The sequence below is a fragment of the Equus asinus genome, chromosome 22 (assembly GCF_041296235.1).
Source record: "Equus asinus isolate D_3611 breed Donkey chromosome 22, EquAss-T2T_v2, whole genome shotgun sequence".
NCBI classification, from domain to species: Eukaryota; Metazoa; Chordata; class Mammalia; order Perissodactyla; family Equidae; genus Equus; species Equus asinus.
In genome coordinates this window covers 63,039,554-63,061,822 of record NC_091811.1, presented here as the reverse complement: position 1 = coordinate 63,061,822, position 22,269 = coordinate 63,039,554, and the positions used below count along the sequence as shown (strand labels likewise).

At 35.5% G+C, this 22,269-nt stretch overlaps 1 protein-coding gene across 6 annotated transcripts in view; it reads right to left on the bottom strand.

Annotated features, from left to right (window-relative positions):
* Nucleotides 1-202: 202 nt before the first annotated feature.
* The window catches only part of USP15 (ubiquitin specific peptidase 15), a 133,388-nt gene continuing 111,321 nt past the window's right edge, over nucleotides 203-22,269 (bottom strand). For all 6 annotated transcript variants that reach the window (XM_014859330.3, XM_014859331.3, XM_070494902.1 and 3 more), the window contains 12 exons: nucleotides 22,017-22,241; nucleotides 14,319-14,402; nucleotides 14,134-14,228; nucleotides 13,848-14,039; nucleotides 12,342-12,457; nucleotides 11,889-12,161; nucleotides 11,438-11,508; nucleotides 10,975-11,090; nucleotides 10,154-10,303; nucleotides 8,231-8,334; nucleotides 4,814-4,902; nucleotides 203-1,212 (listed from right to left, as the gene is read on the bottom strand). In XM_014859330.3, the coding sequence (XP_014714816.1) occupies nucleotides 1,030-1,212; nucleotides 4,814-4,902; nucleotides 8,231-8,334; nucleotides 10,154-10,303; nucleotides 10,975-11,090; nucleotides 11,438-11,508; nucleotides 11,889-12,161; nucleotides 12,342-12,457; nucleotides 13,848-14,039; nucleotides 14,134-14,228; nucleotides 14,319-14,402; nucleotides 22,017-22,241 (1,698 nt within the window). In that variant the 3' untranslated portion in view covers nucleotides 203-1,029. The remainder of the gene's footprint in view (nucleotides 1,213-4,813; nucleotides 4,903-8,230; nucleotides 8,335-10,153; nucleotides 10,304-10,974; nucleotides 11,091-11,437; nucleotides 11,509-11,888; nucleotides 12,162-12,341; nucleotides 12,458-13,847; nucleotides 14,040-14,133; nucleotides 14,229-14,318; nucleotides 14,403-22,016; nucleotides 22,242-22,269) is intronic.

Below are 22,269 nucleotides of genomic sequence, written 5' to 3'. Positions count from 1 at the left end.
ATTCCATCAGGAACACACAAAGAAAGTTAAGAGACCTACCTTTAAAGCCAATTGTCCATTAATGATTTAAAGACCAATCTATGAAAAAAATTTCTCATCTAAGCTTGATGTAATTATTACTATGGATGCAGAATACTATTAAATGTCCTTATATTACAATAATTGGGAGCGCTAAAAGTTGCCAAATTACCAAAAAATGGGGTAGAGAAAAACAGACAGCAAAAATTTTAATTTTGGACCAACACCAGATTAAAGATATGCATTTTAAAGCAAGTCACAAAGAATTTGAATGGCTAAGAAATAGATCCCAATAGCAGAAAAAATACTTACATTTAACTGAAAAATGGCTTTAGATGGAGTGTGAAATCTAGAACCTGTTTCCACAGTAGCAGTAAAATGAACATTATAATCTGGATTTCTAATGATACTATAAAAGGAAACAACTTTTTCAAGATTGTTTCTTGTATCATGATTTGGTTTTTTAATAGGCCCACATTGATTACCAGGGATAGATTTGAAAATTTGGTTTTCCAAGAATGCTACTGCAGTATGTGTCATGTTCATACTGCAGCTAAATATCATAGTAGTATACGTGGCAGCCTAATGCACATGAACTAGATTATCCAAAAACTAAGTTCAGCCATAGTTTTCTTGCAGTATTATTAGAGCAAAATAAATGACCAACATCCACAAATTTAACATTTGTCATCAATTAACTCACATCCAAAAAATTAAAGAAAACATAATTCATCAAAACAGCAGCAAACTTAAAAGGGATTTATTTGTGATTTCCTATATATATTTAGCTTGTAAATACAAGACTGTAAATGTATTAAGAGACAATTTCTGTTAAAGTTTTCATTGTGTTTCACTTCAAGTACTGCACAAGTTAAAATCTGATAAAGGATTTACATTCGCTTATCTGAAACTCCCCATCTCAGATTTCTGTTTAATGTGGTGGGTAACTTCATCATTTCAATAGATACCACCAGCAGGAAAGTCTCTCTTTTATGGCTTCTAGGACTTTCATTAGTTAGTGTGCATACAGTTTTCGTTTTCTATATCATTGTCATTATCATTGCTATCTTCATCACTTTCTAATGGGATGCCTGTGGCAGCTGAAGCACCTTTAGTTTCTCGGTCAAGAGGAAAAAAGCCAGTTCCACTGAAAGTGTCTTGTCTCTGGTAGAAGAGTACATACGCTGCTTTGGACTGTTAAAACAAACAAAGGACGTTAAAATGGTCATGATTTTCAAAGATCACATTAAATTTACTACCAAGTTTGAGCTGGCAACCAATTTTGGTGATGGCATAAATCAAACAGAAAAACCATACATGGTCAAATGGAAGTTACCAAAATTGATTAAATATAAGATGACTTCTACACATACAAGAAGAATGGTCACTGGAATTAACATGTTTATTCTCTTCTAAGTTAGTTGGACAGATAAATAAATGCAACTCTATCACAGATTAACCTAGTTACTCCAACATGAAATAGAATTCTATGCCTTCTTCCCTCCTGTCTCTAAGGAAAAGGTACGCTTTCTCCTTTCTAATAATAATTGCTTCATTCCGTTTGCTCTGGAGCCCAACTTTCCCTACTATCTTAAGGATATCGTTCCATCAGTCATCACTGTGTATCTTGAATACACAGTGTCCTTATCTACTGGACTCTTTGGCATAAAAAATACTTAAGTGTTTTCTCATCATGAATCCCTCTCCATTCTCCCTCTCCTCTAGCTGCCACATACCTCTCTTCCTCTTCCTCACAGCCAGGCTGCTAGACACAGTCTAACAGTCCTGATTCGCTCCGAGGCACACTCCTTGATTCAGTGTGATATAACTGCTGCCCCAAACATTTTATGAAATAGCTTTCACTAGGGTCAATAACCTCCTATAAACAAATTAAATGGATGTCTTTTTGGTTCTTTTAGTCAGTCTCTCTAGCATTGAATGCTTTACTACTCCTCTTTCCTGCCTCAAACCATTTTTGGCTTTTGTGACACCACTTTCCCTTAGATCTTCTATCTCTAGGATTTCTTCTGACTTTTCTGTAGGTCATTAAATCCTGATCTTTAAAAAAAAATCATTCTCTGTCCTCAGCCCACCACTGTTTCTCAATCTGTATCTGCTTACCAGGTGAGTCCTTTAAACATAGGGCTTCCATTGCCACCTAAGACTACAACTTAAATTTGAACTTAGGCCAGTTCTCACCCCTGAACTCTAGGTCCTATTAGTCCACCTATCTATGGAAATTTCCACAGAGCTATCATACAGCTACCTCAAACTTCAACGGCAAATTTTCTTCCAATCTTGGTGAATGGCGAAGTGAGAGTCATCTTCAACTTCTCCCTCTCTGCATCTCTATATCCTTACTTACATCTCATCCTAATCAAGCTCTACTAATTCTATCCAGTAAATATCTCATAAATCCATTTTCCCCTTGTCTAAACACTTACTACCACTACTTTAAATTTAGAAGCTCTTATTGCTTAAATTACATGACAGCCTCCTTTCTGCTGGAGGCTGAAAAATGCTTTCTGCTTTTCTCAGTGCCTTCCAATCTGTCCTCTACAGAGTTCTCAGAGAGATGTTAAGATGTAATTCAATAAAATATTCTTCTATTGCTTAACAATCATCCAATGCTTCTCACAGCCTTTAAGAAAAGGTCTAAACAACGAAGAATGTCATCTTTCTTGATCTGAGTGCCAAATTTAACTCCAGCCTAATTTCTGCCCCAAATTCCTAACAAGTCTTTCCTTTCAGTAATACCAAGTTATTTGCTGTTGCCCTAAATGCCATGTTCTGTCATGCCTCCTTGCTTTTGTGGGTACTGTTCTCTTTGCTTAGTGCTTCTTTTGTCTAATTTATTCCCATGTGAACTTGCTGACTCAGGTCATACACCACTTTCTCCACGCAAACTTTCCTGCCCTGGTCCTGTGTTCTTAACCCCAAATCAGTTGAGACAGCTGTTGCCTTCCTATGTTGCCAAGATATTTAATAGCACTGATCATATATAATCATTACTTTACTTCTCTGGCATGTATAGATTGTAAGCCTGTTGAAATCAGAGAGAGCGGTCTTTTAGTCTTGTTTAGAATAGAGTCCTGTGTATAGAAGGTACTCAAATACTTGCTGACTAAACGAAGAATCATCATTAAGATGCAAAGTAACATCAAATTCATATACTGTATATAAATAATATATCGTGTATTTGAAGGCAAGATTAGGGCAGTGTTGTCAAACAGGCTTTGAAGGAGGACGTAGGCAATTTCAGGATGTTCTGGCTGAGAGATTAAAGGGGAGAGCAAAAGTGAAAAGGGAGGGATATGACTTGAAATTAGAAGTTTAAATATAAACTAGAAACGTAGTTAACTTAGGCATATGCACATTTTAAAAAATATTAAGTGTTCAAGTCTCTGTTATATGTTATAGCTTTAGGGAGATAAGCAACAGTACATAATTTACATATGTACGCATGCACATCTATCTATACATAGATAAAAATATAAAATATCTGTAGAGAAACAGTTCAACATTATTTCACATTTGTTCATTCAAGACAGATTAAAACTATACCAATAATTGGGCTCATAAGTTTATTACGTTGAACAATGTAAGTTGGAGACTTTCATTCATTTCTTTCCTTTTTTTCTCTTTTAAGGATTGGCCCCTGAGCTAACAACTGTTGCCAATCTTTTTTTTTTTTCTTTCTGCTTTTTCTCCCCAAATACCCCCAGTACATAGCTGTATATTTCAGGTGTGGGTCCTTCTAGTTGTGGCATGTGGGATGCCACCTCAGCATGGCCTAATGAGCGGTACCACGTCCGCGCCCAGGATCCGAACTGGTGAAACCCTGGGCCACCAAAGTGGAGCACGCAAACTTAACCACTTGGCCACGGGGCCGGCCCCGAAGGCTTTTAAATTTAAAGCATTATAAAATAAAAAAAAACCTAGTCTCTGCCCTTAAGGAATATATAATTTAAAGTGGGAAATAAAGTAAAGCAGTCAGTGCTTCCTTTATCAACAGAGAACCTCTATGGAGGAAATATCACATGAGCAAATATTGTATGTCTCATTCTTTGTAATACAGTGATTAACACGTAAAATTTACAGAAAGGCAAGATTTATAGAAAAACAAACATACTAGTCTTTCTTAATCAATCAGTGTCTGATAATAAAAATCTGCTCTGATGGGAGGCAAAACAAACACCAATATTTTGGCTCCAGCTGTGGCTGAAAAACTGATGCAAGTGTGAAGAGATGTAATTTCCTCATTTTCCTACTATTCAGAAAATATCATAGCAAGAAATGCATGGGGTTAATTTTTAAAATAATCTATAATTTGTTTTATCTAATTATATCATTTTGAGTTTAAATGTTTAACTGTTATAAAGGATAAGACTTTAATTTAAAAATCATAGGTTATGGTAAGGCCTTTAAAGGACTTTTTTCCTATTTTAGCATTCTGACTTTAAGTAGTCAATGTCTAGAAATGTCGCAGCCTATTTTCCAGAGAAAAATTTTATTTTCATGAGAAAACTCCAGTTTTCTGGTTGAAAACTACTAGAAAAAATTTCAAATTGCAATTCATGCTTCTGTTAGTAGGCAAATTTAGAAGACAAATTTCCACTGAGGGGACAATTTTACACTTTTTAAAATTCGAGCAAGTCTCTCTTAGTTACCAGAATAATTGCTGGAATGTAGACTGCGGTGCTCTCAGCTACCGGAACAATTGCTAGAATGTAGACCGCAGTGCTCTTTGAAAGAGCGGATCCCTTGATTTTCAGGAAATCAGTGGCATACTTACCACAATCTGGTCTTCAGATGCAGTTGAGACACTACTGTCATCAAAGTAGTACCATTTTCCATCATCTTTATTTTTTGCAAAAGCAGTATCTAATGAAAAAAACATAATCACTTCTGTGACTGAACTGATTTCCGGGGGCAACCCTCAAAACTTTAAAATCATTTATATAAGGAATAACTATTAAAATTACATGATAATCATCTATATAAGGCCTATATCTATTAGATATTCAACTGATTCCACTGATTAAAGGTTTTTAGAATAATTTCCTACAATCTAGATGCCTAAGATACTTTTCATGTAAGTTGAAATTTGTGACTTTTCCCTCTCAGGGACAAGCAGAACAAACTTGTTATTTTTTAATTCACAGAACAGCAATACTAATGACAGTAAACGGTAATGAACATTTATGTGCTGCTTGTTGTGTGCCAGGTACCGTGCTATGCACTTTACATGGATTATCTCATAAAGAAGGTATTATCACCATTATTCTTCCAATTTTAGAGAAAGGGAAAGTGGGGCACCCAGAGAAGGTTAATTTGTCCAACTGTACAGCTGTTAGGTAGGATTTAAACCCAAGTCTGTCTCAGATTCCAAAGTTTGAAATTTCAACCTTAATTTAAATTTTCTACGACAAATATTTTCCCAACAATATTATCTCATTAATTTGTAGTGGTTTTTACACCAGAATCTTTTTCAGTCTTTAACAAAAGTACAGAGCAAGAGAAAGGTAACAAGGATAATTAATCTGCACAATTCTTTTTCTTTTTTTTTTTTTAGGAAGATTAGCCCTGAGCTAACTACTGCCAATCCTCCTCTTTTTGCTGAGGAAGATTGGCCCTGAGCTAACATCCGTGCCCATCTTCCTCCACTTTATATGTGGGACACCTACCACAGCATTGCTTTTGCCAAGTGGTGCCATGTCTGCACCCAGGATCCAAACTGGCAAACCTGGGGCCACTGAGAAGCGGAACGTGCACACTTAACCACTGCGCCACTGGGTCAGCCCTGCACAATTCTTAAAGATTTGCTTTATCTTCAAGTTAAAAAAACCCGCCTCCTTTCCCATCTCATGCTTTGTAAAACTACCCAATAACTGAGGAAACAAAGTTGCACAATGTCCCCCAAACAATTATCTGCTGTCGCAGCTTCTAAAAAGTGACACTTTATAGGCTACACCTTCTAAATAGTTCTACCCCTCACAAAACAAAATGTCTCCTGGCTGGAGGCCTCTTGTGGGTTGTAAATTTGTCAATCTGAACTCAAGACCACTGCACTCACAAATTCAAAGAAACATTGTTAGACTGAATAAGAAGACAAGACCTACAGTAACATGGTTTATCAGAGACAAATCCAACAAAAAGAACACAGAGTTTGCAAATCAAATGATGATATCAAAAGAAAGCTAGACTAACGGTGTTTGTAATTCTGAGAAAAAGATGGGAGGGGAAAAAAGGCTGTCAAATCCTGATAAAAGGAACAATAGAGTAAGAAGAGCTATTTATTACAAACATAAATGAAACTAATAATGCAAAACAACTAATAAAAATGTTAGAGGAAACATAAATCAACACTTTAGTAGGAGTCCTGACAAATCTCACTGAAACAGAATGAACATCAAAACCAGAGACAGTAATGATCTGACTGCAATTGATAAGCTTAAACTATTAGAAAACACCGAACTCTATGTGTGAATGGAGAAAACATGTTTTTCAAGCACACAAACGTTTAAGAAACAGACTAGGTATTAAGCTACGAGGAAACCTTAATAAACTCGTAAAGATTAATGTAATATAGACAATGTCCCCAACTGTTATGTAATAAAATCAAAGTTAAGAACAAAAGGAGAGCTTTACAAAAATCATATATTTGGAAACACATATGACTAAATAACCTTGGGCTAATTAGAAAATCAAACGAAATTAAAAATATATATAGAATTGAAAGGCAATGAAAATACATTTCAAAATTTACGAGACAGAGATGAAGCAGTATTTAGAGGTAAATTTATAACTTTAATTATAGCTGTCAATAGAGAAAAAAGAGAAATGGAAAGCAAAAAGCTGACAAGCATTCAATCCAAGAAGTTGGAAAAAGAGCAACAGAGCAAACCCAAAGTAATAATAAGAAAAATACACTAAAGGCAAGAGAAGAAATAAAAAATATACCAAAGGGAAGAGAAGAAATCAATGCGATAGAATACATATATGTAATTACAAAAAGAAAAATTTAATAAAATGGAAAACTAATTCCTCAAACAAATTACTAATATAGACCTCTTGGAAGACCAGTTAAAAAGAAAAAAGAGAAAATAAAGAAAAAGACCAAAATACAGCAGAGGAGTATTATAAACAACTATTCTCAAATAAATTAGAAAATACAGATACATTTTTAGAAAAATAGAAAATGCCAGCACACATTTTGGAAAAAGAAAACTGAATAGACTTTAACAAGCACAACATAAATAGAAAAATGTATGGCTGTAAAGTCCAGATAGTTTTACAGGTAAATTCTACTAGACTTTCAGGAAAAGTTAATTCCTATAGTACACCAGGTACCTCAGGAAACACAGAAAGAGTAAGCCTGTTTTATTAGGCTAGACTGTAATTTTGATTCTAAAGTAAAAACAATATAAAAAAATTACAAGACCATTTCACTATGAATTAAATTGTAACATCTTAAAATTAGTTAACTGGGTACATAAAAAAATACTTCAAGATAAGTAGGATTTATCCCAGGAATGCAAAGACGCTTCAACAGAAAAATCTATCAACTAGAGATTGTAGACTGGTAGAACTGTCCTTAGGAGCTATCTGGCGTGCTTAAATACTCCATTACCCAGCAATCTCACTTCTGGGCATGTAGCTCAAAGAAATTCTCACAGACGGGACAGTAAACAGTAATGTCTATCAGTCATGTGGTGGTAGAAAGTTAAAGACAATTTGGACGTCCACAATGAAGTGAGCAGAGAGGGAAAATATGGCAGATGTAATCATGAGCGGCTAGGATCAAGAGACCAAAAGAGCACAAAGTAACATGCATATGTTTTTAGCATCAAGAGAAAAAAGATCTATGGCAGAGTATCAACAATGTAAATTAACAGTGATGCATGATTTATAAGAGCACATACATCAATGAACACCCTAGAAAGGGAATGGGAGGGAGAATGGTGCAGGACAAGAGCCCTGAACGGAATAGTGGTGATCCTGTGCTTTGAACTGAGGAGTATTAACTCAATCCTCTACTCCCGATGTAAAAATGTTCAAAAGCGGATTCATTCATTAATCAACATTTATTGAACAACTACTATTTGTAAGACACATCTCACATTTCCCCTTTAAGAAGTAATAAATATCTTAAGGAAAATGGAGTTACCAAACATCATGATTTTAGTAAAAAGGTAAACTGTCAACTTACAGTGTCCTCCTCCCATCCCTCCATAGTGGTTGGAAACAGCAATCAAATTATAGCGGCAAGGACCTGCATTTGGATTAATCAGGAATTCTGACATGTCCAAGTCACTGTTTAAAAAAAGAGATCAAGTTAGTTTTATCTTTTCTCTAAATGCAATGAATTCTATTCCCTTCTGTCAAGTGTTGTTTGACTTTCATTTATATATACACATCTCTCACTAAAGAAATTACTAAGAGTCAAATAACTTTATAAAACAAATCATATATATATCCCTGAGATTTGAATGTTTTGGCAAAAATTTTCTTACGGGTTGAGAATTTAAAAATTCTCCACTGATTGTTGTTAGTCATCACCATTTACCATCTGGGTCCTTTTTATTTTTATTTTTTGTAATTTTTAAAGTCATTTTTAGGAATGATTTATTTAAGGAAGAATAAAGGGATAGTGAAAAACAACTTTCTTAGAAATTTTATAATAATTTAAATATACCTCAACTCCAACATTTATTGTATTTTTTCCTGGTTTTGATGATGAATATACCCCAAATGGGCACGCTCTCTGAAATGCAACAGAATGTTTATAATCTGTCATGCATAAAACTGGAACATGACCATCGTATTGCTTATCATTATTTTTGGTTATTCTTTTTGTACTTGCATCATTAAAAAACAACGATTGTAAATTTCAAATACATCTCTAATAGGTTCTAGCTTATCACTACTTCTGGTTCTTCTTATATTTACATTGTCAAAATGCTATATTCTTGAAAACTTTGATGGCTCATAATTTTGTTCAAGAGAAAATTACCATTTTTTCCCATAATTGCAAAACATTTTCAATTTATAAATACCAATTAGAATAAGCAATCCAAAGAATGTTTTCATTATTACCTCATCTATTTCCTTCTAACCACCTTGGAATACATACCTGCCTTCAGCATTTGTCTACTTACTAACTGTATGAAGCAGACTGATGCACAAATATCATAAAATATGAAAGAAAACTATCAATGTTCTTTTAGCAAAATGGGAGAGTACCAAGTTCTTGTAAAATATTGTGTGAAGTCCTTCCTGGACTACATGAATGAGAATAGAATATCCCTTTCTGCCTTCTGAATTGTCAATTATGTTTAGTGAAAGCTTAAAAAAAAAAAAGAAAGGACTACAAAGATGCTGCCTCCAGACTTCTTTATACCTTGTTACAAATATGATGTTATACCCTGGACAATGCAGTAAGAAAACTGAAGGATGACACGATAGGTATGATTTATTATACTACTGCACCATTCTTCCAAGCAATTCCATTATTCCATTTTCATACTACTTTAATATTTTTTTAAAAGCATACTCAGGAATAACTGATAATTAATGGTGAAATAATTTCTAGGAAAAACAAAGTCACTAAGATCCCATAAAGTATCTTAGATTTATAAATAGGGTCAATGAACCCATAAGATATACGTAACACAGAATGAGTTTTATTTTATTTTATAATTTTTCTTATTTTTATTTTTTTTAAGATTTTCTTTTTCCTTTTTCTCCCCAAAGCCCCCTGGTACACAGCTGTATATTTTCAGTTGTGGGTCCTTCTAGCTGTGGCATGTGGGACGCCGCCTCAGCATGGCTTGATGAGTGGTGCCATGTCCGCGCCCAGGATTTGAACTGGCGAAACCCTGGGTCACCCCAGAGGAGTGCGCGAAGTTAACCACTTGGCCATGGGCCGGCCCCTATTTCATTTTTTTTAAAAGTACATTTTCTCTTTGTTCTTTGAAAAATCTCTAAGAAAAACAAAAACTGTTACTGATCCTTACAAATTGTTGGAACTACTCAAAAATATACTCAAAAACTGACACTGGGTCCAATGCTACCTGATGTTTAAAAAAAGTTAAGAGTTGCCCAATGTTTATGAAGTACAATCAAAACTTACTTGATAGGAAAGTCAACTAAAGTATCCAACTTGTCTCTCATGTATCTACTGTAAGAAAATCGCTTGAGATGTACCACAAGCACTGGAGGCAGGGACCACAAATCCAACTTCTTTGTGGCTTGCTGATGTTCTTTACAATTTGGACAATACCTAAACATAAAGAGAAATATTTAAAACTTGACAGAGGTAACGAAAATAATGGATAAAAAAAGTTTGGAGAGTTCCACATTTATTCAGTTAGCAATTAATATATGTATGCCTAATATGTACCAAACTGAAAGGAACTCCTATTATTATTTTTACCTTCAATACATTTTCCAAATAGATACAACTATTATAAATTAATATGTAAATAAATAATCAAAGAAATGATGAGGGCTAGATTATTTACATTTTAGTAGGCTAAAAAGACATATATGTATCACAAAACTGTGCTGAGATACAGGTATTAGAAAATCTCAAAAGTCCTGGGCTTTAATGGAATTAATAACACCACAAAACACATCATTACCATTTTCCTAAAAAAGCCTCTCTCAAAATGGCTACACAGCTAAAAATTGTTGGGAAAAAGTAACTAAAATTAATTATTCATAGTAAAATGGCTATTATGGAAAATAGAGTAATGAGATCAAAGCTTAACATAATATACTTTTAAAGACAATCTCATCCCTCTTAATAGACTATTATCATATAAAGAAATCCTTATTATTTAAAATGTCAAAGGGAATTTAGTTATCACTTTTTCAACTTGATGTAGCACATACCTAAGTATAAATCCTTGAAAAAATAATTAGAAACAATTATTTAACTTTGTCTCTTACCAGGGATCTTCAGCACCTAGCTTTTCTTTTGTTGTAAAAAGCTCAATGCAATCTTTTAATTTCACAAAGGGTTTTTTAGGAGGTTTATATTCCACACTTTCATGTTTTTCAAAATCCTAAAGAGAAGTATTTCTTGAGTTAAGAGAACAAATGAAACAAAACTTATTTTAGTGATACCATCTTACTATGAACAGTAATGAAAAACTCCTAAACTTTCTCAAAAGAATCATAAAGCTATTTCAGCTGAGATTTACACCACACTTGGAAAAACTCCTGTATATACACCTATATGGACGACTCAAAAGGATAAACAAAAAGCATGTTCCAAACCAGCAAGCCTTTTCTCTACTAGTACATAACCAATTTTCTTCTGGCAAAATAAACACATTCGGTAAAAGAAGGAGCGTGAGACGACAGTGTGATCAACATGGGAAGGACAAAGGAGGAATGAGTGAGGACTCACCTCAGCGGCATTTTCATCAAAGTATCTTTTTTTCAAATCTGGATCCCAATCCAAAGCAAGAAAAGATCTTTCTAAGGTGGAAAACATATTTTTTCTTTAAAATTTAATATGGCTTAATGTTAAAATTAATGTGTTTTAATATTAAGATATATACCAGAATAAACAAATAGCAGTCTCTTCTGCTTGCACTGGTGATCGTGGCAAATTGCTGTTTCTAAGCCATTAAAATATTTTAGGAGTTAAACAAAAAAGATATGAAACTTAAGCATAAGTCTAACCTCCATTTAAAAACACTGATGTGTTTTAGTATATTTAGAAATTAAGGCTTTTAAGATTTTTAGATAGATAAATGTTATTTTTCATGAGTATTGAATTTCATGGTTTTCATCTAAAAAAAAAAATAACATGCTTTGCTCAAATTCAGTGTTCAAGCCATTTTTCAGACACTTACCATCTAGCCTAAGCTGCCTATCATCAAATCTTATATGCCTGGTATCGTCTTTGATGTAGTTGATATCAGTATTGCCTAAGTTGTTGAACTGGAATGTAAACAATCGTTTCTTGTGTCCCGTGAGTTGACCTTTGCAAGTGTCCTCAGTACATAATCCATTTTCAGAGTCATTATCTCCTCCAACTGAATCTTCAGACTGACTGTTTTCATTCTCGGAGGGAAGTTCTTGATCCTGACTGGATTCATCATCTGGTTCGTCTGTTTCCATTTCACCTAATTTTAGATATTAGAAGTCTTTAAATAAACCCAATGCTACATTTAAAAATTATTAATACTAACATTACTTTTCTCTGGCTTGTAGACTGTTTTTAGTTCCTTAGTCTCCTCCTCTAACTTTTCTCTGAAGTAACAATCCAAGTGAGAAGTTTCTGTAATTTAACAGGGAAGCCTTACTTGGCGAGCCTTCTTCGTGTATGCCATTCGGGCCATTCCCATTAATATTTTGGTCCTTACAGCAGTGTAGGGATCCTTCAGTTTCTTCGGTTTCAGTAGATATTTTGACATATCGGCTTAAATAAAATCAGAAATCAAACAAGTTCAGTTCTACAAAGGTAAAAACTTAAGAAAAAGTTTCTCACTCTTTCAAGAAACAAAACTTTTTAATGCAATAACAGTGGTCATTCAGTAGACTCAAGGATAAATTCAAACTCAAGGGGCCGGCCCAGTGGCATAGTGGTTAAGTTTGCATGCTCTGCTTCCGTGGCCCGGGGTTTGTGGGTTCGGATCCTGGGTATGGACCTACACACGGCTCGTCAAGTCATGATGTGGCAGCACCCCACACACGAAACAGAGGAAGACTGGTATGGATGTTCGCTCAGGGACAATCTTCCTCACCAAACAAAAAATACATAAATAAATCAAACTCAAGATATAGTACCAGAAGTGCAATTGAATAATCATTTGTGTTTTGGTTGTCTTTATAGAAAGAAGTCAAATTGTTACTTACAGGGTTTTAACATCTTTCTTTTATACGTTACAAGTTCATGGCAAATAATTTCTCGGCTTAAAAAAATATTAGAAGAAGATGCTCATTTAGATGACCTATATATTATTGCTAAGATTACTTATAATTGTATAATGTGATCTTTATAGTTATGGGACTATAATGATTAAAATAGGTATGGAAAAAAGACTGTTAAATATGTCAGCTAGAAAGGATAAAAGAAGGAGATCAAATGGCATTCTTGATTATCTTATAATTCACATCAAGGTTTTTGGAAGACAAAATGAGTTGCCTTACAGTACTGTCAACGATGAACGTTTATCCTTATAAATAAAACTATTTAGTAGTATGAGTTCTTGAACAAACAGCGTGTATAAAGAAATGAAGTGCAGCTGGCCCTGTGGTGCAGTGGTTGAGTTTGGCATGCTCTGCTTGGGCGGCCTGGGTTTGTGGGTTCAGGTCCTGGGTGGGGACCTATACCACTTATCAGCCATGGTGTGGCAGTGACCAAGATATAAAGTGAAGGAAGGCTGGCCAGTTGTTAGCTCAGGGCTAATCTTCCTCAAGCGAAAAAAAGAAGAAGATTGGCAGCAGATGTTAGCTTAGGGCTAATCTTCCTCAGCAAAAAAAGGTAAAAAAAAGAAAAAAAGAAAAAAAAAGAATTGAAGCATCTGACATTTGTTATGATATGAGTGCATACATGATAAATTCCTATTTTCTCCCAACTGTAAACTTCTGGTGTAAAACAGCTAAAAGAATTCATTCTTCCTGGGTTTGAAATTACTGTTTTACATCATCAAGAAACTGGATTACACTATAATTTTTAATATTTTTACCTGTCTAAACAAAGTTGCCACAATACAGACTCACCTTATTATATTCTCATAGTACCTTGCATGTTTACTTTTATGAGGTATTTTTCAAATTTTGTTAATGCAGAATTGTCTGGCACTTACCACATTCTCAAAAGCAGGAGATTATAGAGTTTATCTTCAGTATTGTTCCGTGGTACAGCCATAAGAAAAGGCTGACCGAAAAGTGAAGAACCAGTATGGTGGGTGTAACTTGAGTGTCTAAATTTTTCTCTTAGGCAAACAGGAATAACCACATGCTCTGTATCTTCTGTCCTATTGATGTTAATTTCAAACCTACGAGGACAAAGCTGACCATAAACTCCAAAAATTTTTATTTCTTTTGAATTTTTTGTCAAGTGATATTCTATACAATGAAATTTATACTTACACATAAATATCATCCCGTTCCATAATACTAGTAAGGTTTTCATCCATAGCGAATATTCTGTGAAATCTATGATTGTATATATCAGTAACTATCATCTAAAAGAAAATAAATTTCTATTAAGCTGGTTTTACAACACTGAGAAACTAAACTCCAACTTATATACTTCAAACCCAGAAACATCTTACCTTATCTGCAGGTACTCCTGACAAGGCAGATAATGCAGTACAAAGATCAAGTATGTTTCCAATTTTGGGGACAACCACTTTGTACTAAAAAACAAAATTGTAATGAATTTATTATGTTGGAAAACATATTCAGTAGCTGAGACCGACCTCACGTTGCTTCCTCACATTCACTTGGCATTTGGCTCACAGTATCTGCCTCCAATCTGGTCATCGTCCCTGGTGACAATATCCATGTGGATGGTTTATCTTAGCCTTAGCTCCCTGGCTGCTCAATTCAAAGACCTGCACTTGCACTCCACTGTAGTTCACGTGGACCTTGTCATAACCTGCTGAACCTTTGACACCCTAAACTCTGAACAGGTTACTCTCTAACCACTGCTTACTTTTCCTGGAAACTCACTCCTTCCTATTCTTGGCTTGCATTGAGATCTCTAGTCTTTTTAACTCTCCGTTTTCTCCCAGTTTACTGCCTCCTGAGTGTCTTCATGCCCTTCCATCCAGACCCCACACGATACATCACTTCAACTACTCCACTGTAAAATCTTTAACCACGTTGTTATTCAGTTTTGTTCTTGTTATACTTTCTTAGAGCTGTTCAGATAGGCTGGAGAAAACTGCCTAACTTTAGAGACTGGTACCCTACAAATTCACTGTGCCCAACCTCAAGTGATCCTTCAACACCAGCCGGAAGTTATTTGTTTACTCTCTCAATAACTATTTAAAATCTCCATTCCTTAGGTTTCCTATTCACCACTTCTACCTTCACTATCAGTGGAGTACCTATTTCACCTAGAATACAGAGGCTACTAGATGGGAAAAATCTCTAACTTCCTGTCTCCCCTTCAAACTTGAGTCTAAAAGATCCTTTTTTCTTTCAACACATGGAAAGAGAATCAGGTGTCACTTTTCCCATTCAAGGCTAACCCTAGCATCTATGCTCTGATCCCATCCTCTTCTGCTTCCTCTAGAACCTAAACCCAGCAATTATCCTCTATTTCATTTTATCTTGACTCTTACGTGAGTACTGGAATATATATATATATGTATATATACACACACACACACACACACACAAGTCTCTCAAAAAACAAAACAGTCCCTCATTGCTTTCCTTCTAATAATTCTCCTCTAATTATCTTTCTCCTCTGCTTATAAAAAACAAGGTTAAAAGTAATGTCTATACTGACCATCCTAACTTCCGCACCTCCCATTCACTTATCTATCGACTCCTGGCTTTCGTCTGCACCTCTTTATTTAGCCTGTTGCCAAGGCTGTTAACACTATCAATCAAATCTTTACCAGTCCTTATTTTATTAAGCTCTCCGTAGCATGACTGCTCAACACTCTCCTCTAAAGCATTCCTTTCCCTACAACAATACTTCTTATTCTTTTCTACTGCCCAGGTCACACCTTCTTTTGAGGCTCTTTGCTAGTGTCCTTTAGAGTTTTATCCTTAACACTCTTCTCAATTCTCTATGTTCCCTTTAGACTAGGTGACAATATATCCTGGTCTGCTTTGGCAAGTCCTGGATTAGCCTGCTATCCTGATGTAATTATTAATAATGGTCCCTTTTATTTTTAAGAGTTCTGTTTTAGATGGTGAATTACAGGGTCACCTTAGCCTTCCATGATCTCATCCTTCTCAGACTTTCACTACCATTTTCAGAGAACTCACCACCCAACTTCTATCTCAAGCACAGACCTTTCTCTTCTAGTCTAGACACATAAACTCAATGTCCATTGGTATCTCTACCTAAGTTTTCCTCATGCATCTCAACATGTCCAATACTAAACACAGACTTAGGTCATGTTAGGCCAACATATCCAATACTAAAACACGTTTCTTCTTAAACCTTTCTTCCTATATACCTCATTAATACAAAGAGCATCACTATCTGCTCAGTTTTCCAATCCAATAAACTTGGCATCGTCTTTGAATACTCTTAAATATTTTCACCTCCTATATTCAACTGGTTCTTCTATCTAACTTCATCCTGACACTAATCTTAAGAGTTTGAGCCCTTGTCATTTGTCATCTGATCACTGCAAAAACCTCTTACCTGGTCTTAGTACATCCGATCTAAGCCTTTCCAATCCAATCTTTGCACTAGCCAGTCTTCTTTCTCAAATACAAATCTGGCCACAAATCTCTCTATTTATTAAGCTTCAATGGCTTCCCTAATCTTCAGGCTTAAGTGCAAATTCCTCTCATGGTATCAAAGTTTTCTGTGGTCTAGCTTCTAGTTTCCATATCATCCACTTGTAGTTTCCAGAAGTGGGCCATGTCCTCTTTTGCCTTCAACTCTTTGTACATGCCACTCTACTGGTCTATAATCCTTTAATTCCAGCTTTCACGTGCTTAAAACCTAATCATCCTTCAGGATTCAACACAGGCACCAGTGCCAGTTTGGGTAGGTTACTCCTTCTGTATGCTACTACAAGTACCCTGTCATAGCACTTTCCACACTGCAAACAAGCTTGTTGCGAACAAGGACCAGGATTACCTTTGTATTTCCAGCACCTTGCACAGTATGAGAGTCCAATACACAATACACGTCCAATACAATTACTAATAAATTTCTTTGACCTACATCAACTTCAATGATGGGAAAACTCATCAAGTAGGCTAACTCAGCTAACTCCCCTTCCTTTCCAGCTGGTTAAAGTATAGTGTTAATAAGGCTAACATTTTATATTTGAGTTGCTACTGCCTCCAGTTGGACAAGAAATCCCAATTCCTCTGGGATTGGGCTCTGACCTCCACAATTTTACAGCTTTGGTCAACAAAACTGACAAAATCCACATAGCTGAAAAGATAATTTAAAACCCAAATTGTGGTAGAACATTCAACATATGCCTTATGGGTTAATGTGTAACTTGAATGTAACCTGCCTCTGTATAATAGAGATTTCTTTATACTATCAGCATGAGAGAGTACTGTCTTCAGCACGGGGGAGTACTGTCTTGAACAAACATGCTGTTGGAGTATCTACATTTATTTTTTTCTTGTAATACATTTTTACTCATTGTTTTATACTCTTCTGTTATTCTATATTATACTCATTGGCATATATTTGCAAAGTTACAAACTTAGAGAGGTTAAGGGTGTAGTTTAGCATCACTATAGTCTCGCTCCATTGAAAAGAATGTTAACAATCCTATACTTATAAATATCTGAATAAATGAGCATCTAAAGGACGTGATTTTAGAAATGTGAACATATATTCCCCTGGCCAAAAATAAAAGCAGGTCTTTATTGGCCCTGCTCATGGATAAGGGCAAGTACAATGTCTTTCTTGCTCTCTATAGTACTCTTGACACTAATAGATGAAATACTGATGTGAGGGCATCAGGTTCGATCAGTTCATGAAGGAAACATAAAGGAGCAGGAAAATAGGTAAAATGTGCATAACTGAATCCAGTACATGACTATTCTCTACTATTCTAAAATACATATATAAATATATATACTTTTAATACCACCTTCTTTAAAAAATTATTTTGAGGTCATAATAGTTTATAACATTGTGAAATTTCAGGTTACATTATTATTTGTCAGTCACCATATACATTTGCCCCTGTGCCCCTTATGCCCACCTCCCAAACCCCCTTCTCCTCTGGTAACCACTAATCTGTTCTCTTTTTCTATACGTTAGTTTATCTTCCACACAAGTGAAATCATTTGATGTTTGTCTTTCTCTGTCTGGCTTATTTTGCTTAACACAATACCCTCAAGGTCCACCCATGCTGTTGCCAAGTGGCAAGTTTTTGTCTTTTTATGGCTGACTGTTATTCCACTGTATATGTATGTGTGTGTGTGTGTATATCTTCTTTATCCAGTCATCAGTTGATGGGCATTTGGGTTGCTTCCATGTCTTGGCTATTGTGAATAATGCTGCAATGAACAAAGGGGTGCATAAGTCTCTTTGAATTGCTGACTTCAAGTTCTTTGGATAAATATCCAGTAGTGGGATAGTTGGGTCATATGGTGTTTCTATTTTTAATTTTTTGAGAAATCTCCATACTGTTTTCCATAGTGGCTACACCAGTTTGCATTTCCACCAGTAGTCTATGAGGGTTCCCTTTTCTCCACATCCTCTCCAATGTTTATTTTTTGTCTTGGTAATTACAGCCATTCTGACGAGTATCAGGAGATATCTCATTGTACCTTTTTTTTTTTTAAAGATTTCATTTTTCCTTTTTCTCCCCAAAGCGCTCCCAGTATACAGTTGTATATTTTTAGTTGTGAGTCCTTCTAGTTGTTGCATGTGGGATGCTGCCTCAGCATGGCTGGATGAGCAATGTCATGTCCGTGCCCAGGATCTGAACCAGCAAAACCCTGGGCCACCAAAGCGGAGCATGCGAACTTAACCACTCAGCCACAGGGCTGGCCTCTCGTTGTAGTTTTGAGTTGTGTTTCTCTAATGATTAGTAATGCTGAATATCTTTTCATGTGCCTGTTGACCATTTGTACCTCTTTGGAAAAATGTCTCTTCATATACTCTTGCCCCCCTACCATTTTTTTTTTTTTGCTGAGGAAGATTAGCCCTGAGCTAACATCTGTGCCACTCTTCCTCTACTTTATATGTGGGTCACTGCCACAGCATGTCTGATGAGTGGTGTGGGTCCGTGCCTGGGATGCAAACCCACAAACCTGGGCTGCTGAAGCAGGGCGTGAACTTAACCACTGTGCCATGAGGTCTGCCCCTCCTCTGCTCACTTTTTGACTGGGTTGTTTTTTTTGTTGAGTTCTATGAGTTCTTTATATATTTTGGAGATTAATCCCTTGTCAGAAATATGATTCGCAAATATTTTCTCCCAGCTGGCGAGTTGTCTTTTTGTTTTGGTCCTGGTTTCCTTTGCCTTGCATAAGGTCTTCAGTATGATGAAGTCCCATTTGTTTATTTTTCTTTTGTTTCCCTTGGCTGAGTAGACATGGTATTTGAAAAGATGCTGCTGAGACTGATGTCAAAGAGTGTAATGCCTATATTTTCTTCCAGGAGTTTTATGGTTTCACACCTTACTTTCAAGTCTTTAATCCATTTTGAGTTAGTTTTTGTATATAATGAAAGATAACAGTCACTTTCATTCTTTTGAATGTGGCTGTCCAGTTTTCCCAACACCATTTACTGAAGAGAATTGTATGTTCTTGGCTTCTTTGTCCAAGATTAGCTGTCCATAGATGTATGGTTTTATTCTGGGCTTTCAATTCTGTTCCAGTGATCTGTGTGTCCATTTTTTTTTTTTTTTTTTTTAGATTTTTATTTTTTCCTTTTTCTCCCCAAAGCCCCCCAGTACACAGTTGTGTATTCTTCGTTGTGGGTTCTTCTAGTTGTGGCATGTGGGACGCTGCCTCAGCGTGGTCTGATGAGCAGTGCCATGTCCGCGCCCAGGATTCGAACTAACGAAACACTGGGCCGCCTGCAGCGGAGCGCGCGAACTTAACCACTCGGCCACGAGGCCAGCCCCACTGTGTGTCCATTTTTGTAGCAGTACTATGCTGTTTTGTTTACTATAGCTTTGTAGTATATTTTGAAGTCAGGGATTGTGATGTCCCCAGCTTCATTCTTTTTTCTCACGATTCCTTTAGCTATTTGGGGTTTTTTGTTGCATCATATGAATTTTAGGATTCTTTCTTCTATTTCCATGAAGAATGTCATTGGGATTCTGATTGGGATTGCACTGAATCTGTAGATTGCTTCAGGTAATAAGGACATTTTAACTATGTTTATTCTTCCAATTCACATGCATGGAAGATCTTTCCATTTCTTTACGTTATCATCAATTTCTTTCAGTGTCTTATAGTTTTCACTGTATAGGTCTTTCACCTCCTTGGTTAAATTTATTCCTAGATATTTTATTCTGTTTGTTGCAATTGTAAATGGGATTGTGTTCTTGAGTTAGTTTGTTATTAGAGTATAGAAATGCAACTGATTTTTGTAAGTTGATTTTATACCCTGAAACTTTGCTATAGTTGTTGATTATTTCTAATAGTTTTATGATGGATTCTTTAGGGTTTTCTATGTGTAGAATCATGTCGTCTGCAAACAGCAAGAGTTTCACTTCTTCCTAATTTGGACACCTTTTATTTCTTTTTCTTGCCTAATTGCTCTGGCCAAAACCTCCAGTACTCTGTTGAATAGAAGTGGCTAGAGTAGGCACCCTTGTCTTGTCCTTGTTCTCAGAGGGATGGCTTTCAGTTTTTCACCATTAAGTATGATGTTGGTTGTGGGTTTGTCATATATAGCCTTTATTATGTTGAGGTACTCTTCTTCTATACCCATTTTATTGAGAGTTTTTTTTATCACAAATGGATGTTGGATCTTGTCAAAAGCTTTCTCTGCTTCTACTGAGATGATCATGTGATTTTTATTTATCATTTTTTTAACATAGTCTATCATATTGATTTATTTGTGGATGCTGAACCATCCCTGCAGAAAGGGCTATATTTTTATAAATACTTCATATATTGTGCCCTTGTTGACAGTAAACCCAAATACTTCCACTATAGGAAGAAAGTTTGTACTAGAAACCAACCATACTGACTTTCAGGCTCCAGAACTGTGAGAAAATAAATCTCCACTGTTTAAGCTCCTCAGTCTATGGTATTTTGTTACAGCAGCCCAAGCAGACCAATACAACTATTATGCTCTAACAAACTGCACTATCAGGCTAGAACCCTAAGCCAAGGATCTTTAGTGAATGATCTTCTAAAGCGAGAACCATGTCTACCTTAGTTTACCAAACAGAGCTTTACACTCAATAGGTGCTCAATACACATTTCAATAAACAAAATTTTTGAACACTTCTGCATTAGCACCTACAAGTCATGAGGATTGGGAATCCATAGATTTACAAAGTCCCTATCTGCAAAGAACTCATGGTTTAGGGGAGAAAAGATAAAGTAAACCAAATGTCATGATAAAATGTGACAGGTACAATAATAGAATTTAGGGGAAAAGAAGGTAGAAGAGGAAGGAATCTCTTTTATTAGGACGTGTCAAGTGTCAGAAAAGGATTAATTGATTAATAAAGGGAAGAAAATATAATGCGTTCCTCTGCAAAATGTAAAGTAATCCAACTGTAATGCTAGGCAATGGAATCAGGCAGACAAGTGATATTAAGGCCTACCACAGGGCTCTGGGAATAGATAAGCAATATTTGATACTCCAAACTGTTAAAGATTAGAACATTACTGAAGCAAGTAGTTTTAGTCTAACTAAATTTTCATTTCTCTTCCGAGTTTTTAAGATGTCTAAAAACTACAGGTATTTAAATATACCATTATCTCATTGTATCATGAACCAAAATGTATAGTAAGTATTAGTTTTACTTCCAAAAGCCACTAGGAAAAAATTACAATTAACATTAAAGATAGTTCAAGTTAGGAAAATAATACCATGTTATTAATATTTGTGAGCTAATATTCATCCCAACATTGTAAAATCAAACAACGTCTCATTTTTCTTTGATGGGAAAAAGCCTTTGAGGATTTTGCTTTTAGATGACAAGCAGTAATACTGTGCACATCCCTCACCCTCCCTTTCAAGATTCTAAAAAGTAGTACTAATTCCCAAAGCATTTAGCTTATAAAATCTCTTACACAAATAAACACTATTATTGAATTGTGCTTCAGACAAGACTCAACACTAATTTTTAATAAAAATAACAAACGCAAAGAAAATAATCATTACTTACCTGCATAGGTTTGGTAAGTGGATCCATTCTAACTAAATAAACTTCCAAGGTACGTTCTTTTTTCATGGGCAATGGAAGTGTCAAGTAACAAAAAGGATCAAACGTCACTGAAATCTTAGCACATTCAGGACAAACTAAAGTTGATTTGAAAAGGCCATGAAATATATCTACTATGATAGAATCATTTCTTTTTAAATGGTTTTCCCAGGCTTCTTCAGCAACTACCTATAATGAAAGCAGACACATTTTATAC